General features: G+C 63.2%; 2 protein-coding genes across 12 annotated transcripts in view; one reads left to right on the top strand and one right to left on the bottom strand.

Annotated features, from left to right (window-relative positions):
• Positions 1-17,701, bottom strand: part of MACF1 (microtubule actin crosslinking factor 1) — a 110,090-nt gene that overhangs the window by 86,904 nt on the left and 5,485 nt on the right. Inside the window, exon 1 of one of the 11 annotated variants that reach the window (XM_072355707.1) lies at positions 2,836-3,117. The exons of 9 other annotated variants lie outside the window; for them this stretch is intronic. In XM_072355707.1, the coding sequence (XP_072211808.1) occupies positions 2,836-2,938 (103 nt within the window). In that variant the 5' untranslated portion in view covers positions 2,939-3,117. Of the gene's footprint in view, positions 1-313; positions 402-2,835; positions 3,118-17,701 lie in introns of those variants that run through there. One more of the 11 variants, XM_072355706.1, reaches the window with a different exon arrangement.
• Positions 8,294-17,701, top strand: part of YARS1 (tyrosyl-tRNA synthetase 1) — a 79,734-nt gene continuing 70,326 nt past the window's right edge. The window contains exon 1 of the mRNA XM_072355717.1: positions 8,294-8,298. The gene's annotated coding sequence lies outside the window, so the exon portion shown is untranslated. The remainder of the gene's footprint in view (positions 8,299-17,701) is intronic.

Raw genomic sequence — 17,701 nt, 5'->3', positions numbered from 1 at the left:
AGCCCTCCGCGCCTCGCCCTGCACCCCAAACACGGCCCTGGGTGCCCCAAACCGCGCCGCACCCCAGGCTCTGCCTGGGCACCATGTCCTGCATCACACAGCAGTGCCTCTGTGCCACCGCCTGGCACTGCTGCCCACAGAATGGAACCCTGGCACCGCCACACGCCGAGGGACCGCTCCTCTGCCCACCCCACAGCCACGCTGCCGCTCCTCGCTGACCCCTGTGTTCATTTAACGAGGGCTGGGTGATGTCTGACCCCGCTGCCAGTGCGACGCAGAGCCCACAGCGGTGTGCTCTGGGAGAGGCACTAACCCATGCAGCACATCCGGCACAGCACGCGCGCGCTCAGCCACCTCTCCTCCATGCACAGATGCTGTGCGTCCATCGCCCGCGCTGGGTCCCGTGGGGCGGCCGCTCCTTCCGCTGCGGGGTCGGGTGGGGAAGGGGCTCCGGGCGGCACCTCCAGCCCCAGCGGGTGACGGTTCGGCCGCAGCTCCTCCCTCCGCAGCACTTCCTACACCCGCTGTCCCCAGCTCGGGGCCCAGCAGTTCCTCCTTTGGGACGTGGCCCAGCACCCCCCACACACCATCGCTGCCCCGCGCTTCCTGCAGTGCTGCAGCCCACAGGGGATGGGCGCTCCTCCCGGAACCGCAGCGCTGCACCTCCGATGTCCCCAGGTCCCGCGGTTCCAGCAGAGACCTTTGCAGACTTGAGCTCACTGCAGCTTTCCGCCACGAGGCAGCGGGGCAGGACGGGCCGTTCCTCACCCAGGGAGCGAGCAGAAGTGGCCGCAGAGCCGGGCGGCACCGCAGAGCCCTGGAGCTGGGCACGGCCCGGCAGGCACCGCGCTTGTTTCTTCCCCTCTTGTTTTCCAGTTAATTGCACCGGCCGTGCGGACGGGGCCAGGACGGACAATGCCGGGCTTCTTTCCCCACTCGCGCCTCCCCGCCAGCACTCTCCTCACCAGCGATGTCCCGGGTCTGAAGCGCTGGTGCTGGGTTCCGGCTGCGGGCTGCCGTCCTGCCTGGCACGCGGGGAGATAACGGGGGCCTCCTTTATCACCTCCTCTCTTCCTTTTCTTCTAAATATAATCCCGCTGCAGACCTGCAGGTCCCAGCCCCGGGGAAGGGCAGCGCTGTCCCTGCGCATGGCAGGGGCGCGTGGGGAAGAGACGCGTCACCGAGTGCTGCGCAGGGAGGTCGGGGTGGGCCGGGGGCTCCCAGGCACTCTCCCCGTCCCCATCTCACACAGAAGCGGCGTTTTGCCCTTTTCGGCCCTATTTCACCACCCTGAGGGTTGTGATTCTAATGGGCTGCACACACCCCACCATCCCAGCTAATTATAATGCCCGGCTGCTGCTGGCTAACGATATTAAGGCCTCGCAAGCTTATCCCCGCTGGATAATCTTTCCCAGACTCACCCCCATGCAACCTGTTGCAGCCCCCCCGCGCTACCCCCTGTCTGTCCCTGCCCACCGCACACCCCCAGCCCCAAGGCTGCCAATGGCCGTGGCACAGCGGGGCTGTGGGCAGCAATCGGTGACCTCAGACCATCATTCCCTGTGCAGCGAGCAGCGTCGGCTCCCAGCAGAGATCCTGCTGCCATCAGGCACCCCAACTCCTTCATCACGTTTCTGTGCCAACACCGGGTGGTGCTTTTCAGCCCACTGGATGCCTTCGGAGCTGCACAGACGTGCCGCGCTTCCGTGCTGCTGCGTTCCCAGAGCAGGTGAGGCTGCGATGAGACCCAAACCCGGCGAGTCTGGGCACAGTCACAGCAGCACCACAGAGCTGCACCCCGGGAATGGGAGAACCGCCCTGCACCGCATCTGCCCCACATCTGCCCCACATCTGCTCTCTGGTGCCCGGAAACCATTGGCATGAGATATACTGGGGTGAAAAGGGAGTCCAGCAGCACGCTCGTCCTGCAGCACAGCCTGTCCCAGCAGACACAGGTGAGGGGCAGTGGGGGTCCCACGTGGGCTCCCCACACCTCTGCTCCAGCAGCAGCTCAGCCCTGCAGTGGCACGGAGCACAGCTCGCAGGGGACGTCTCTGAGCCGCGCGTGCCATGAAAGCCGCTCTGTGCACCGCAGCAGCCGGCCGGGCACCGAGTGAAGGAGGGTTTTGTTCACAGACACGTTGGGAAACAAACTTGAAATTCTGAAGCAAATCGCTTTCACTTCAACGCCTTCAAAACATGGAAATAAAGGGGACGTGCTCTTCTAAACGTGGTACTTCCAAGATGGGGAACACACAGCAAACTGCCCGGAACGCGACGGATCCGAAATGTGCTGGCTGCCAATGTGAGCACTGACACAATCCGTCACAACAGCCCAGTTAATCGCCCGGCATTACGGAGCATTGCGAAACGGGGAGAGGAGACGGCTGTGACTCAGCCCGGGAGGGAACAGCACCGGGACCTGCAGTGGGGAACTGTCCCACACGTGGAATGCGGGGACACCAGGAGGGGGGAGGCAGCAGAGCCGGGTCGGGCACAAAGCGGGTGCAGGACGAGCTCTGTGCTCTGCAGTGCTGGGTTGGAAGGGACCTCAAAGCCCACCCGGTCAGCCCCGGTCAGCCCTGCGAGGAGCGGCGCCGGGAGCACAGCGGTCCCTATTTTGGGAAACTGAGGCCGGCCGAGCGGAGCTGCACCGAGCGTGACGTCAGCGGAACGCAACCACGTGCGGGGTTCGAACCGGCACAAAAAGCGGCGCCGGACCCCCCCGCCCCGACACCCCCCGGGAGCGCCGAGAGGAGACACCGAGCGGAGACACCGCGCGGCCCCGCCGCTCCTCCGGGCCCGCCGCTGCCCCTACCTGCCCGCTGCCCCTACCTGCCCCGCTGCGGCTCCGCCAGTACAGCACGCCGGCGATGCCCAGGACGTGGCTCAGCACGAAGGCGGCGGGCGGCAGATAGGAGCCCTCCGGCAGCGGCATCGCGCACTACCGCCCTCCCGGCGCTGCCCGCGCGGCTCTCGCCTTCCTTCCGCCCCGACACGAGCCCGGCATTGCCGGCACTGCGGGCCGACGGAGGCAGAGCTGCAGATCGTCCTCCTGCGGCCGGCGCGGAGCTCAGAACGGGGGCAGAGTTGAAGCGGAGCTCCGGGCCGACGCCAACATCTTCCCCGCGCGGTCAAACTTTGGCCCCCCCTCCTCCCTCCATGGGAGAAACGTCATCTCCCGGATTTCCATTCCCGGCCCCGCCGGACGGCCCGGGAGCAGCGGCTGTGAGCGCGGGGCGGGGGGGCAATGCGGGGCTGTGCGGGGCAGTACGGGGCTGTGCGGGGAGCTGAGCGGCAGCGGCAGCTCGGGGCACCCGGCCGCAGGAAATCCCCCAGTGCCAGGTTTGGCCTCGTGCGTTCCTCCTCCGCTTTACTGGAAGAGCAACAAAGGCTGCTTGGCATCTCCCTGCGCTCCCGGAGCCACTGCTGGATGCAGACGTAGCAGGGCAACAGGCGCGGAAGCGTGCACACAGCACGGCACAGCTCGCTTGTTCTTGCAGGAAGGCAGGGCTTGAAGGAAAGCAACGCTCATAGGAGATGATACCCTCACGAGACAATGGTTTCCCAGCGCACCTCCTCATGCTGTAGCCCAGCCCCGGCAGGTGATGCTCTGTTATCCTCACAGCTGCCGCTGTGGCGCCGGGTGGGCGATGCTCGGCAATCTGACGGTGCCGATGAGCGGCCCCACCCCGCAGGTCTCGGCCCCACAGCGCACACACGTTGTGCTGCGGTTTCGCTCCTCACCGGGGCTGCAGAGCCCCAAACCCTGCGGTGAGTCAGAGCCGTCAGCCCAGCCCTGCCGGGACCGCACACGGGCTGTGGGCTGTGCCACAACGCTCCGCAGCCCCCAGCAACCACCCAGCGCTTTGCTCAGCTCTCAGGGCACGCAGGAAGTGATTCTCAACTAGAAACGGGGTTTGCCCTCAAAGCAGCTTCCAAGAAGTGCTGAGATGAGAGCGGAAAAGTGCGAAATAGCAACCGAGCAGCTGCCGGCCTGGAGGGCAGCACCAAAAATGGGATGGACACAAAAACACGGTGAGGTTTTGCAAGCGCAGCTCTCCAAGAAACCTCAGCCACAGGCAGACCGCGCTGCAGGCCGGCAGAAGGAGCAGCAGGCAGAGCTGAGCGCTGTGACAGTCAGTGGGTTTGGTGGAGCTGCGGCCCAGCCCAACTTAAACATATTCCACACAGCTCCCATCGGGAGCGATCTGCTTTCTGTTAAGGCAGGGGAAGCACAGCAGGAGTAACGACTGCCTGACAGCGCTCGCCCAGCCACCATAAATAGCAAAGGGGCGCTGCACCCCACCGCAGGAGCCGCAGCAGCTGCAGCAGCTCTCCCCTTCCTGCTCGCCCTGTCCCGTGCCCCAGCAAAAGGCACCGAGCGCTTCCAGCTGCTCTGTCCCCCCAAGGAGGGGATGCTGTGCAGCTGGATGAGCCCTTTCTGTTAGGAAAATGGAGGTCTGGGGGTGCCAGCATCGCACCTAGAGCAAAAACATCACCTGCTACGGGCCTGCAGGAGCACTTTGTGCCAGCAGCCACCAGATGCTCTCCTGGCAGAGGACACAAAGCAGCCAACACTGCGGCTCAGTGCTGCCCAGCAGCTGCGCTCAGGGTGGGCATCACTGCAGGGCTGACACACCGGGGTCACCGCAGCCCCACAGTTCAGCACTGAGTGCTTCTTTCCACTCAATTTAACATCATTTCCCCCTTTGCTTTTAATGCTCCTTTTAATGGTTCCTCGAAGCTATTCCTTGCTGTCACTCACTGGGTCACAGAAGCGGATGGCTGCTGTGGGCTTTGAGGTGCTCCCGTGACACTTTGGGGGCTGGGGACCCCCCCAGGCTCAGCCCCACTCAGTCAGGGCCCCGGCACAAGGCCACCCCCAGCCATGGAAACCGCCCCACACACAAACACCAGCAGCTAATTTTAGTTCCTTGCAAGGCGGCTTCTGCAGTTCTGACTGTCGCCTCAGCCTGAAAAGGAAACGGGTTGGGGGGGGGGGAGCGCATCTCCCGGCTCACCAGGAATGCAGGGCGGGGGGATTGGCCCCGCTCCATGCCAGTGCCCCCACGCTTTGGGGTGCCCCGTGTGGCAGCTCGCAGCCCCATGGAATGGCCGGAGCGCCGGCACGCCGCATCCCATGGCTTCTGGCTCCTCTCCCACGCTCCCATCCCAGACATCTGCAAAGCATTGCCAGAAAGCTGAAAATAAGGCGACTTCCCCACAGCCCACCCCACTTGAGGAGAAAAACGTCTTCCAGAGGGTCCCCTTGTAGGGACGGACCCAATGCTGAGCCGAGAGGGCACAAAGCCACGGCCCGGTCCCCGCAGAATGAGCTGAGTCACAGCTGGCGGGGGCTGTGTGTATGCTCAGGGCTGAGCCCCCCCCCGTGCTGTGCGCCTTCCCGGTGAGTAATGCTGCTCAGCATGCAGCACTGCCGGCATCTCCTTATATGACTGAAGACGCTGCTGCCACAGCACCTCTGCATCCCGCAGCTCTCCAGCACCGCCCAGGGCTGCACCCCCAGCACCGAGCAGAGCGATGCCGCGGGGATGTTCCTCCAGGCCGGGTGCTGCGGACCCCCGAGGGGCACCCGAAGCCACAATACCTCCAACCGGGGCTCACATCTGGCAGCGCGGCCCAGGCAGGCGGAGGTGGCAGCCAGGTGGCACTGTGGAAACACTGAAGCACTCAGCCCCGCTATTGGGGTGGCAGTGGGAGCACAGCGGGTGCAAAAACTGCGGGCACCCGCAGCATCCCTGGGGCAGGGTCCCAATGAGCCCCTCCTGCAGCCCCAGGGATGTCTGCACCCCAGGCAGCCCATAGGAATGTCCTCCATCTCTTGCAGCAGGTGGCACCGCATGGGACAGCGGCCATGAGGAGCTCCTCGTGCCTTGCCAAGGCACAGTGTGGCTGCGGTCCATGCGCAGGGTTTCCAGCTGTGCTCACTTTTCCTTTTCTGATGTTTTTTTACCACCTTTCTGGGCGTCCTGAGGGCAAATCTCGGCTGTTTATAGCAGCGGCTCCCAACTGCCAGGGAGTGAAGCAGTTTTGGATCGGGGAGCCCAGCCCTGCGGACGGGTCCTGCTCGGTGCAGCAATGAGGAGCGCGCGGTGGCAGCTCCAAGGGGTGAATGGAAGGAAGGAGGAGCCGCCGTGCCCGCGCTGTGACCCACAGCCCCACATCACATCCCTGCATGCACATGAGGCACTCCTGAACGTAATCTGCTCAGCTCCGCATGACTGCACCCCTCCACCCTCGGCAGCACCGTGCGGCTCCGGAGCAGCTCAGCCGGGTTCTGTGGCTCCTCCAGGAGCTCAGCACAGCCACAGCACTGCAGCACGCGGTCAGAGCAGCCATGCTGAGGCTCGGCAGTAAACACGGCCGCAGACAGACGCCGGCCCGGCTGCAAGCACGGGCACAGCCCGGCGGGCTTAGGGCTCACTCCACCCTGCCCTCGGCGCCGGAGCCATGGGAGAGGGAAGCGAGAACAAAGATGACGTTTCTTCTGATCTGAGCTGCTCAAAACAAGGTGGGACGGGCGGGCTGCGGCTCCTCCCGGCGCTGCCTCCGCTTTGAACGCCGCACCGCTACAGGTGAATCAGCAGCTGCTGCCTGTGCGGGCACAGCCTGCGTGCTGCGAACGTGCCGCGCTGCAGCGGGAGCGTTCCTCGGTGGAGCGTTCCCTTCTCACCTCCATCAGCCCCCGCGGTGCCGAAGGACGGGGCGGAGCGGCGACAAGCAGGGGATGGGGCTGAGAAACGGCTCAGAGGGTGAGTGGGAACCCCCCGGAGCAGCGCTCCTCACAGCCAGCAGCACCACGAGCGCTGGTGGGCGTCCCACACTGCAAGGCCTCCGTAGGATGGGGAATGGCTTTAAACTTAGAGAGGGGAGATGGGTCAGAACCCATGGGCTCTCATGGGTCAGAACCAGCTGATCTTGAAGGTCCCTTCCAACCAACCACCCTGCGCTGTGACTCCACAAGCCAGCCATGCAGCTAACAGAAGGCTTTCCTCAGCCCAGGGCTGCCCAGCGCCAGGCCATGACCGTGTCCTCCAACCCACAGCCAGTGTTTAACCACAGCACAGGGCCCCGTTCCACCAAAGGTTGGCAGGATGCAGCAAGGCAGCAGCAGAGATAAGGGGGAAGCCTCCAGCCCCACCATCAGCAGCACAATCTGAGCTCCAAGGAACTCGGAAAAGGAAGTGCTGACGATAAGAGCGGAGATGTTCCCCTTTCCAGCAGACGTCTGGGCACCAAAATCATAATCACGGCTTAAAAAAAGACTTCCCTTCCCAACATGGGCCTGCCGGGCTGGGAGCACACCGGGAACAGCCACGGCACCGCAGGGCAGCGATGGAGGGACGGCTGAAGCAAACGTCGCTCCTGCTGGCATTCATTCTGCAAAGCAAACAGCAGAGCTGGGCTGCCACCTGCTCACGGCTTAATCATTCCCCAGGAGCGAGGCTCGCCATTAACCCTTGGGTTGGGGCCTCACGCCCGGGGCCCCGCGGAGCTGAAATAACTCAGGAACATTTTCCTCTGCACCTGCGGTGAGCTGCGCCAGCATCCCGCAGCCCCTGAACCAGAGCAGGAGCAGCAGCAGCAGAGTGCAGCCTGTCCCGGAGGTGGGTTTGGTGCTGGGTGAGCTGTGAGCTGTGCGGAGCAGAGGGGCGGCCTCCAGGAGCCGCACAGCCGGCCGGGCCGCACGCCCACAGCACGCACACGAGTGCCCGCCTTCCCAGGCCTGTGCCGACATGGCGAGGTGGCGCTCCCAGCACGGGGGAGGACGAGGAAGCTGATGCCATCTCCGGGTGCCTCCCTTGGCCCTGCAGCCACAGGGACAGCACAGCGCCCAGCCGGCAGGTAAACAGCAGCTCCTTCATTCCCAGCACGTCCCGCCGTCACCTTGGCGGGGAGCGACGTGGAAACAGCCCCGGTTCAGCTCCGGACCGGACCGGCACCGCACGGCATCCTGCAGTGCTGCAGGGCTGAGCACAACCACGGCACGGCTGGAGCCAGCATGGATGGACGGACAAACACAGTGCAGACAGCCCAGCAGATCGGGGCCGCTCAAGGCCAAGCTCTGCACTTCCCACAGCAGCTTAGGAAGCAGGAAAGCCGGCGGGGGGAGAAGCCGCCTGAATCAAAACCCTTTTTCTGCTGGCTAACAAAAGGCCTGGTGTCTCCGCAAACAGCCTTGTTATTCTGACTCGAGCCGAAGGCCTCTTGGCAGCACGGGAAATAGGAAAAGGTCGGGCGAGCAGATCTATCCACGCTTTGTCCCGGGCACGCAGGCCAGCTGTGTGTTTACACAGGGCACGGCCCACGCGCGGCCCCTCCGGCCCCACATCCCTCCCAGCCACACGTCACGGCACAGAGAAGGGGGGACCCGCAGGCAGGAGGGTCACCACGTCACCCCCAGGCACAGCGCTGCGCCGGGCACGGGGCCTGCAACTCCGTATGGGATGTGCCGAGTTCCACCTGAAAATTGAGGTCAATGAGAGCCCAGCAACGGATTCTCTCGCTTTCCCCTATAAATAGAGGGCAGGCAGACAACCTCCAGCCCTGATCTCATTAGATCTCCAAACTAAGCAGCATGAAACCTGATTAGCACTGAGGGGGTGGGTGGGCACACGGCGATGGCAGCACCCAGCACAGCGCGGTGGGGCAGCAGGACAGCCGGAGCTCCCGACCCACGGCAGGACGCCCCATAGCAGAGCTCTGCTGTCCCGTGGATGCTGCAGGATGTTGCTGGAGCCGCTTCCCAGAGGAAGGCAAACAGCCCGCGGTGCACACAGGCAGGATGGGGACGTGCTGGGGGCACATCCGCTCCGTGAAGGGCAGGACACGCGGCTGGGGCTGCACGCAGAAACGGCCCCATTGCAGCCGCTGTGCCAGAAGCAGAATGGAATTTGGGATTAGAGGAACGGGGAGGCGGGGGCCGGACACCTCTGCTCTCTGCAGCCCTGCCTTCCCACAGGGAAATTTAATCCCTGTTAAAAAACACATGAAATAACGCAGTTGCTGACGCTTCTCGGGCGGCTCTGCTGAAGCACCAGCACAGCACCACAGACAGCTGCCAGGTCCCACCAGCCCCATACGATGCTGGTAACAGGGCCCGGTGGGATCCATCTGCAGCGCAGCCACCTGCGGCACAGCGAGTGCTGCTGGGAGTGCTGGGGAAGCACTGTTTGTTCCCAGGCTGCCCTCAGCACCCCAGAGCAGCCCCAGTCTGCCCGGCCCCCACCCCGAGCGCAGATGGCGGCCCGGATCCCTTATCACAGCCAGCCACCTTGAGCCCGGGGAAGCCACCACAGAACAGGACGAAAGCAAACGGTGACGGGGGGACAAGCTGCAGGCAGGGCTCACTCCATTCCCCAAACCTCCCCTGGGCCATCACTCTGCGCCCAAGAAAACACTCCATTGTCACAGCAGAAACCCACCGGGTCGGCCTGAGCACCACATCCCAGGACAGCAGCACTGCCCGGTGTTGGCACACATGGGGATGGATGGAGGGATGGATAGATGGATGGATACAGCCCTTCCAGATGCTGCTGGAGGCTCCTTTCCACGCCCCAATGCCCACCCAGCCTTCAGCTTCGGGGTTTGAGCACAGCTGGGATGCATGGAGCGTATCAGAACTGGTGTGCAGCCGTAGCAGCAGCTGACATTACACGGCTCAGGACATCACCTGTGCAAGGGCAGCCAGCAATAACCTCTGGGAGTTGAGCTCAGCTGCAGCACTGCTATGCTGTGGGACCGCACAGCCCCTGCTCCCGGTGTGCTGTGAGTGTGGGGTCAGGCACCAGCAGGAGCTCCAGCAGCAGAGACTGGAGGATGCAGGAGCATTTCTGCTCCCCTGCAGACCGCTGAGTGCACAGAGAGCGGCTCCAGCAGCAGCAGCCCTGCAGACAGAGCCCATGCACACGCCTGGGAGGCTGCAGGGACAAGCAGAGGTCCACGCGAGGATGCTTTGCCACAGGGAAAATCTGAGCCCGGCTCCCTCGGGGAAAGCACGTGGCAATGACAAGGTCAGATGCAGCGGGGAGATTAGCCCGAGCGCACAGAGAGGGCCAGAAAGATGCTGGATTTTATCTGGCTTCCAAGTAAACAACAAACTTCTGAGAAAGCGAAACCGGCCGTCGTCACTTCACCGGGGATAAAATTAACCCAGCAATAAATTTGTAATCAAATGGGCTTCCTGAGCCGAGCCCAGGGCTCTCGTCACCTTGGGGCCGTGACAGTCTGCTGCCCCGGGAAACTCGAGACAGGAAGCTTCCAGGGAGGGCTGGGCGACCTACATTATCTCCTCTGCTCCCAAAACGACCTGCAGCCCCACAGCAGCTGAGCTGAACCCCACCGCCCTCCCACCAGCACCCCAAACCCGGGGGAAGCAGAGCTGGGGGCAGCACCCCAAGGGCAGGGGAGGGGGGGTCAGGTCCCCATCACTCTGCAGGCCAGCATCCTTTGTCCCCAGCGCAGGGCTGGGAGCTGGCAGCACCACGCAGGAGGCCACAGGGGATGGGGGGGGGGGGGGGGAGCCCGCTGGGACTTGGCACTGCCGCTGGCACCGCGCCGGGGGTCAGGGGACTGTACTCGCACACAGCCATTTACATATGAAACGGCCCCAGCTCCAATATCCGCCGCTGCCTCCACCTCCCGGGGGAGATGAATAGAGATGAGGGGAGATGGGAAAAGAAACCAAGCTGGCAATAAACCCTCGTTTCCCAGCAGCTTTGTGCAGCCCCGCTGCTCTGCTCAAGGGGAGCCTGGCCGGGGCTGAGAGAGCACGCTGAGCTCTGGCAAACACCAAAGCATCACCACGCCGGGCACAACGCGGCCATCTCCCAGCAGCACAGCCCGGCGCTAACAGCAGCAGACGGCTGCAACAAAGGCAGCACCACCTCCGTGCTCAGATGGCGCGGAGGAGCCCAGAGGACACCAGCAGCTCCCCATCCCCGCACACAAAGGGGTCCCTCCCCATTCCCGGCCTCTCCCAGCACAGGAGCAGCTCCCGGCACACGCACAGCCTTGTCACACTCCTTGCACGCTGATCCCCAGTGCCAGCTGCAGCGGCGCAGGAACCGTTTGTGACAGACACCGCAGCAGCATCAGAAAGTGAATTCTATTACCCCCGGACACGATAACTCAGGGCAGCTGTCAGGCACCGCGCAGGGCCGGGATTAACCCCTTGCAGCAGCCCTGCTGGGTGGGGAGACGGGCAGCCGGCCGGGGGACAACTCCCTTTGGCTCCCTGCTAAATTAAACATGGGATTGATTCACCTCCGCGTGCAGCAGGATCAGCTGGTGCAGCCCAGCTGTACCGGGGAGGGCTGCAGAAGGGGCCAGTCAATGCGGGGCCATTCGATGACAGGTGACGGCATCCCGGCTGCTTTCTCCTTTCCCCAGCGCGGCGCCATTCTTTTGGCAGCAGATCCCATATACTTGGATCCCAATACCTGCGTGTGGGTTGAGGGGCTGGGAGCCCCCAGGGCAAAACGTGGGAATGGAAAATGAAAAAAAGGAAAAAAAATAAAGGAAAAAGGAAAAAAAAACGAGGCACGACCCCCATCCTTAGAGCCCCTTAAAGCTGCCCAGCGCCGATCACAGAGCAGAGAGGCAGCGGGGAAGGGCTGCGTCACCAGCACAGAATGTGGTGCTCAGGGTGGAAGGGCTGCAGTGAGAGCAGAGCCACCGAGTGCCACCGCCCCACGGCACAGACACTTTTCTTATTGTTATTTGCAAGGCAGCTTACGTTTCCTGTGCTCCTCGCAGGGCTGGGTTACCCGGAGCCGCTCGCTTTGTGCCCAGATACGCCCCCAAATATCCACAGAAAAGACAAAACAGGGAAGTGGAGCGGAGCAGCAGCACGGCCTGTCCCAAGCACGGCCCAGCAGAGCCAACCATCCCTCCACATCCCGGGGGACACCGTTTCCCTTCGGATCCCACCCCGTGGGCAGCTCCCCTGGCTCAATAGGGGGACCCGGCTCGGCCCCGGGGTGGCCGTACCTCTCAGGATGCTGATACCGCCCAGGAACCTCCTGTATTCATTCGAGTCCATGGCGCTGCCGGGGCCCCCGCAGCTCAGAAGGACACATGGGGCTGGTGGCGTCCCGCAGCGCAGAGCTCGCCCCGCCACCGCTGCCCTTTGGCCACCGCAGCCCAGCCCTGCGCTTCCTGATCCGAGGGCTGCGCTGAGATCTGCCCTGGATGAGGCCAGCCCTCCTTCTTGCAAATGAGCCGCACGCCCGGCCCCCACCACCTGCCCCGGCCAGGGGTCGCGGGATCGGATGTCTCGTAGGTATTTCAGGCTGGGAATGGGGAGGGGGGGGGGGGCAAACCCCAAAAGGCCACGAGGACCACAGGCAAATCAACAGGAAAGGGACGTGCATTCAGCACATCACGACACGCAGGGTGCTGCAAGACCCCACAACGCACCCCGGCTCTGCATGCACCACCAGGAGCTGCGTGCCACCCACGAGGCCATTGCAGAAGGAGAGAGCTTGTTTTGTTTTGTAGGACCTGCTGGCAGCAGGAACCACCCGGTGTGACACAGGGGAAGGTGCCCACACACAGCGCCCAACCCACAGCAAGGGGCTGCGCCAGGAGCAGCACTGAGTGCCTCTGCAGTCAGGGACAGCACTGAGTTACAACGCACAGCTTGCATTCATCCTGTGCCACCTGCCCAAGGAGCTGAGCAAGCCCCACTGCACGGCCCTCCATAGAGATCCTATGGATGCAGCCCCACACAGAACCCCAGCACAGCCCCACAGCGAGCAGCCCTGTGTGGATCCACACTGCCCACACACACCCAGAACCGGTTGGCCCAGCCGGGACCGCTGCAGGCAGGAGCACATCAGGTGCTTTCCTACCAGAACCCCAAAAGCCAGATGGCACTTCTGATCCCAACAGCTGCCGAACCACCAACCCAACAGCCAAAACTGCTCCCGAAACTCCAATGGGAAGCGCGGCCAGGCAGACGGAGGGTCTGGGTTACACCACAGGGATGCCAGGTTCAGGGAGCTGCAGCCTGAAAGGACAACCCGACCCGCAGCCGTGGGGATGGAGCCCTTCGTTCATTCTGCTGAGGGGAAGCAGAGCCGACGAGCAGCTGCATGGAACAGCACATCCAGCAGCAGCACAGCACAGCACCGCGTGCACCCCGGGACCCCCGGCTGCCATTGGGCAGCACGAGGAGCAGAATGAAGTTGCTGCAAGAAGCCGAGCTGTCACCACTATAAATAGCACAATGGAATTTTCCTCTGGAAAAAGAGAAGAAAAAAAAGAAAAGAAAACAAAAAAATCCCCAAAAGCTGCTTCTTGCTGACAGTGGGGCTACAAGAGGGGAAGCGGGAACATGGGGACAGAAAGCAAAGGCACAGCCACCACCAGGGCTCTGCTGCCAGCGTGGGGACACCAAGCACTGAGCCACCATCCCTCCATCACTGTCTGCCCAGCAGTGGCCTCATGCTGCAGTGGGCACAAAGCCCAGGGACTGGGTGCAGAGCAGCTGCTCAGCATCCAGCTGTATTCGCTTCCCTTCCTTCCTGGGAAAGGGGAGAGGCGGGATGGCACCAGGCTGGTCACCCAACACAGCTCCAGCAAACCCCAGACCACGGGCACAGGACACGACACAGCAGCCGCTGCCATCGATGCTCCAATTCCCACCAGAGCTGTCACCTTCACTTTGTCGCTTCGTCCCTCTGGGCAGTAAAGGCAAGAAGTGCCACGGATGCAGCCAACCCCACCACCTGCACCCTCACCCCACAGGGAGCTTTGGGGAGGAACAGAGCTCCCCTCCTCCCACCCCAGTGTGCTGAAGGCCGTGTGGGTCTGACGCCGGACCCGATCCCCAGCATCCCGGCTCCTCTCCCCTTGGAACGCCAGGAATGCCCGGCCTGCAGAGCACTGCAGCTGGCCCGGGGCCGTGTGGCCATGGGGACGGGGCATGGAGGGAGCTCACAGCCCCAGCCTGAGGAATCCCAACCTCCCCAGCGCAACAACTGCCTCGCACCAGGAATCGCAGGCATCTCGAGCAGCCAGGGGGTGAGATGTCTGCACGTGCAGCGCATGGAGCCGCCTGCAAGGAGAGCGGTGCAGGGATGGCCACATGCTCCCATGGCGGTGCTGAGGGGTGTTGGCATCACAGCTCAGCCTGCACAAATGGGAGCTGCTCCTCCGGAGGACTCTCTTAGCAAAGCTGCCCAAGGTCAGCCCTATTGCAGCAGCCGCACGTCCGGCCTCCTGCAGGGAGGGCAGAAACACTCCTGGAGCTGCAGTTTTCTGCTGGGGACCTTTTGCCAGTTTCAGCGAAAGAAAAACAAAAACAAACCAATAACAGAAGTTGCCCCTTTGGCTGAGAGTGGCTGGGCTCGAGAGTGCCGGGAGTTTGCCCTCCTGCCCCCACAGACAAACAGGACTGAGGTCCTTGCCCCAGGAAGGCAGAGCAGGGATAACCACCGGGAGGCTGCAGCGCTGCGCCAGCACTGCTGGGAAGTGCTCCATCAGCCGCCATCCTCCAGACCTGAGCTGCAAGAGAGGAAAAAACACAGCACAGGGAGAAGGGAGCGTGCCCAGGGACATCAATGGGTCCGTTACCATGGGCAGAGCACACAGTGCTGACTGCAGGGCAGCAAACGGGAAATGAGAAATGGGAAAAGAAGCAGCCAGGCTTCATTCGGGGGAAACAACATGAAGCCATTGAGTTCCAGTCATCACAGAGCCCCCGCCAGCAGCCCAGATCCTACTGATCCAGATTGCTGGTAAATAACAGAAATGATGGGGCAGATGGAATTCCTGGAGCTGCAGCACTGCGCCTGCAGGGACAAAGAACACGTGAGCTCCCTGCCCCACGCCAAACAGCCCCACAGCCCCGTGCATCATGGGGCTGATTCCCCTTCAGCTCCTCCCTGACAGCAGAGGGGTCACAGCCCATCCCCTATATCGGATGCTGGGAACATCCCATAACGCTCCCATGGTCTCACCTCACCCCATCCACAGCCAGACACCAAATGCCCGCAGTCCCTTGTCCATGGGAAGCCCGTGCTGCAGATCCCCCACCCCACATGGGATCCATCCACACGCACAAAACCCCACAGCCCGGCTTGGAACATCACATCCCCAGCTCAGTACCACAAACATCTTCTGTGCCTCTGGGAGCGAGCACAGCTCAGCAGGCTTCCCCCAACCCGGAGCTGCCTGCATGTCCCTGAGCTCTGGCCGCATGCCCAGTCCCCCAGACAAGCGAGGGCAGAGCTGAGACATCAGTTCTGGGCTTCCAGTGAGGAAGGAAGGAAGGGGAGGGAGGAGCCGGAGGCAGCACCCAGCAGGGATGCTGTGAGTGGGGATGCTGTGAGTGGGGATGCTGCAAGGCTGGCTGCTGGGGACATGGGACAAGGACACACAGCGCAGCGCTGGGCAAAGGACCAGGTGCCCCGGGGGACAGCAGAGAGTCCGTGGGGACAGCAGAGCAGAGCCATGAGCAGCTCCCAACCACTCACCCACCAGCACCCAACGCAGCTCCTCTGTGCGCAGAGCGCCCTGAGGGTGGCAGCCAGGTAGGACAAGCTGTGCCTCACGTGGAGCCCGCAGGGCAGGTCGGTTTGGCTGTGCCGGATGGGGCCGTGCAGTGCAGGTGATCAGCCCTGTAATCACAGCCACGCCGCTCCTGTGCCAGGCGTGTCGTCACCGCGCTGTCATCGCACCCAGCGCCCCTCCCGGCCCCACGGCACCGCTTGCCTCATCCTCCATGGAAAACACAGCTGGGACGCGGCCCTGGTGAGGTGGTCTGCGAGGTGGGGTGAGCCCACAGCCCTGCGGTGCCACCCGGCTCTGCCCGCTGCTCCCCACCGAGCGGCAGTCGGTGCACACAGCTCCTTCCTGGGGACGCGATGGATTCGAGCTGACAGCGTCGGCTCAGCCCCGCACAACCAGAGCTGATTTGGTGCCGGCAGCCACAGACCACACCTGGGGCACCCAACGTGAGCAGAGCCCACGGGAGCTCCTGCAGGGACAGGAGGAATCGGGAACCGCAGTCCCCGGTGGCCCAGGGTTTGTTTTAGGTGCCTATAAAGAGATTCATCACCCCTGGTATTCGAACAATGCCGTCAGAACACTTCCAGGAATCAGCAAGGAAAAAAAAATCCCTTTTATACGCTCCCCTCCAGGAGGTCGGCGCGCTCTCTTCTCTCCTCTCTTCTCCTCCCACCGCACTGAACCCAGAGACACAAAGGAGAGCGCGGGGTTGGGGCTGGCGGGCACCCAGCAGCAGCTCTGCATCCCCTGGGAGGGAAGGAGAGAACCAGGCGCAGCCCCACACGGCGCTGTGCCACCTAAGGAAGGAGCGAGGAGGCCCCGCCAGCGGCTCTCGGGCCGCCCCAATCCACTGCCAGAATGAGATCAAAGCTCTCCGGCACCAGGTACCACCAGCACCGTGTCTGTGCCAGCGGTGACCGCAGCGCTGCCGCACACAGCGCCCAGCGCTTTGCTCTCTGAAGCACGTCGGCATTGCCCTGCAGAGTGGCACAGCGGGGCGCCCAGGGCTCAGCACGGTGCCCACAGCCATGGCACCACGTGCAGGTGGAGCAGCCCCAGAGGCCCCACCGCGTCCCACGGAGGCGATGACGGCACCGCGAAGGCAGCAGAACGCCGGGCAGGCGAGGCAGGGCGCGTCCTGCCATGGGGAACAGCTGCAGCTCCTGCTGTCCCACCACAACCACAAGCAAAGCAGCACAGCACACCACGCACACGAGGCTCACAGGTCCGGCTGTACCAGCAGCAGCCCGTGTAATGCATCGCCTTCCTGACCCCCAGGTCAGCCCATACAGGAGATGCCGGCACCTCCCTCAGCCTCCCAAAAGCAAAAGCACTGGCCCCGGGGGGATCCGTGCCATCTCCACTGTGCCGAGCCCCACGCAGGGGCAGCTCCTAAGAAGAGGAAGAAGCATTTCCTTCCATAGCGCTGCTCAGCCCTGCCAGCTGCTCAGCCCTCGTGCAGCTCACACTCATCACCGCCGAGGAATGATGTTTATCTTTGCAGGATGGAATGGTAACGGCAGCTCAACGGCCACAGCTGCCATCCCCGCACCTTCAGGGCTGCCCACCGGCCCTGCAGGGTGCAGGTGGGACCTGGACACACCACCCAGCTGCCTTCCTCAGGGCAGAAAAAGAACAGTGGGGAAAAAAGAGCTCCATGCACACGAGGAGGGCTCCAAGCAGCTCCGTGCCATGATTCTTCCCCTCCACGCACACAAGGCCTCCCTCAGCACAGCAGCACTGTCCCCTCCGTAACAGCAGGTCAGGTAGAAGCAGTGACACCCGTCCCCTGCTGCCCCAACCCTGATGCACACAGAGAAGGAAGCAGGGAGGGTGAGGAGATGGACTGGGAAATGACTGGGAGATGGATGTGCTGACGCTACAGCTCTGAAGTTCTACCCGTGACCCCCCGAAACATTAATTATGTTGAAGGGAGGATTTCACCAGGATTGATTAGTTAATGTTCCAGCGCTCTGAGCACAGAAATGCAGCTCCGGGTGCACCTGGGCAGTCAGCAGAGCCCCTGCAGCGTGGGGCCGCACTCTGGCAATGATCTCCTGCAGCGATGGGAGCGGGGCCCAGCCTCGTGCCGGGTGCTCACAGACAGAGCCCCCCACGTGCACTGCAGCAGCACATCCCAGGACAGAGCCCCCCCAAAGGC

This window comes from Excalfactoria chinensis, chromosome 22 (assembly GCF_039878825.1).
Source record: "Excalfactoria chinensis isolate bCotChi1 chromosome 22, bCotChi1.hap2, whole genome shotgun sequence".
Taxonomy (NCBI): Eukaryota; Metazoa; Chordata; class Aves; order Galliformes; family Phasianidae; genus Excalfactoria; species Excalfactoria chinensis.
This window is presented reverse-complemented; position numbering and strand designations above follow the sequence as displayed.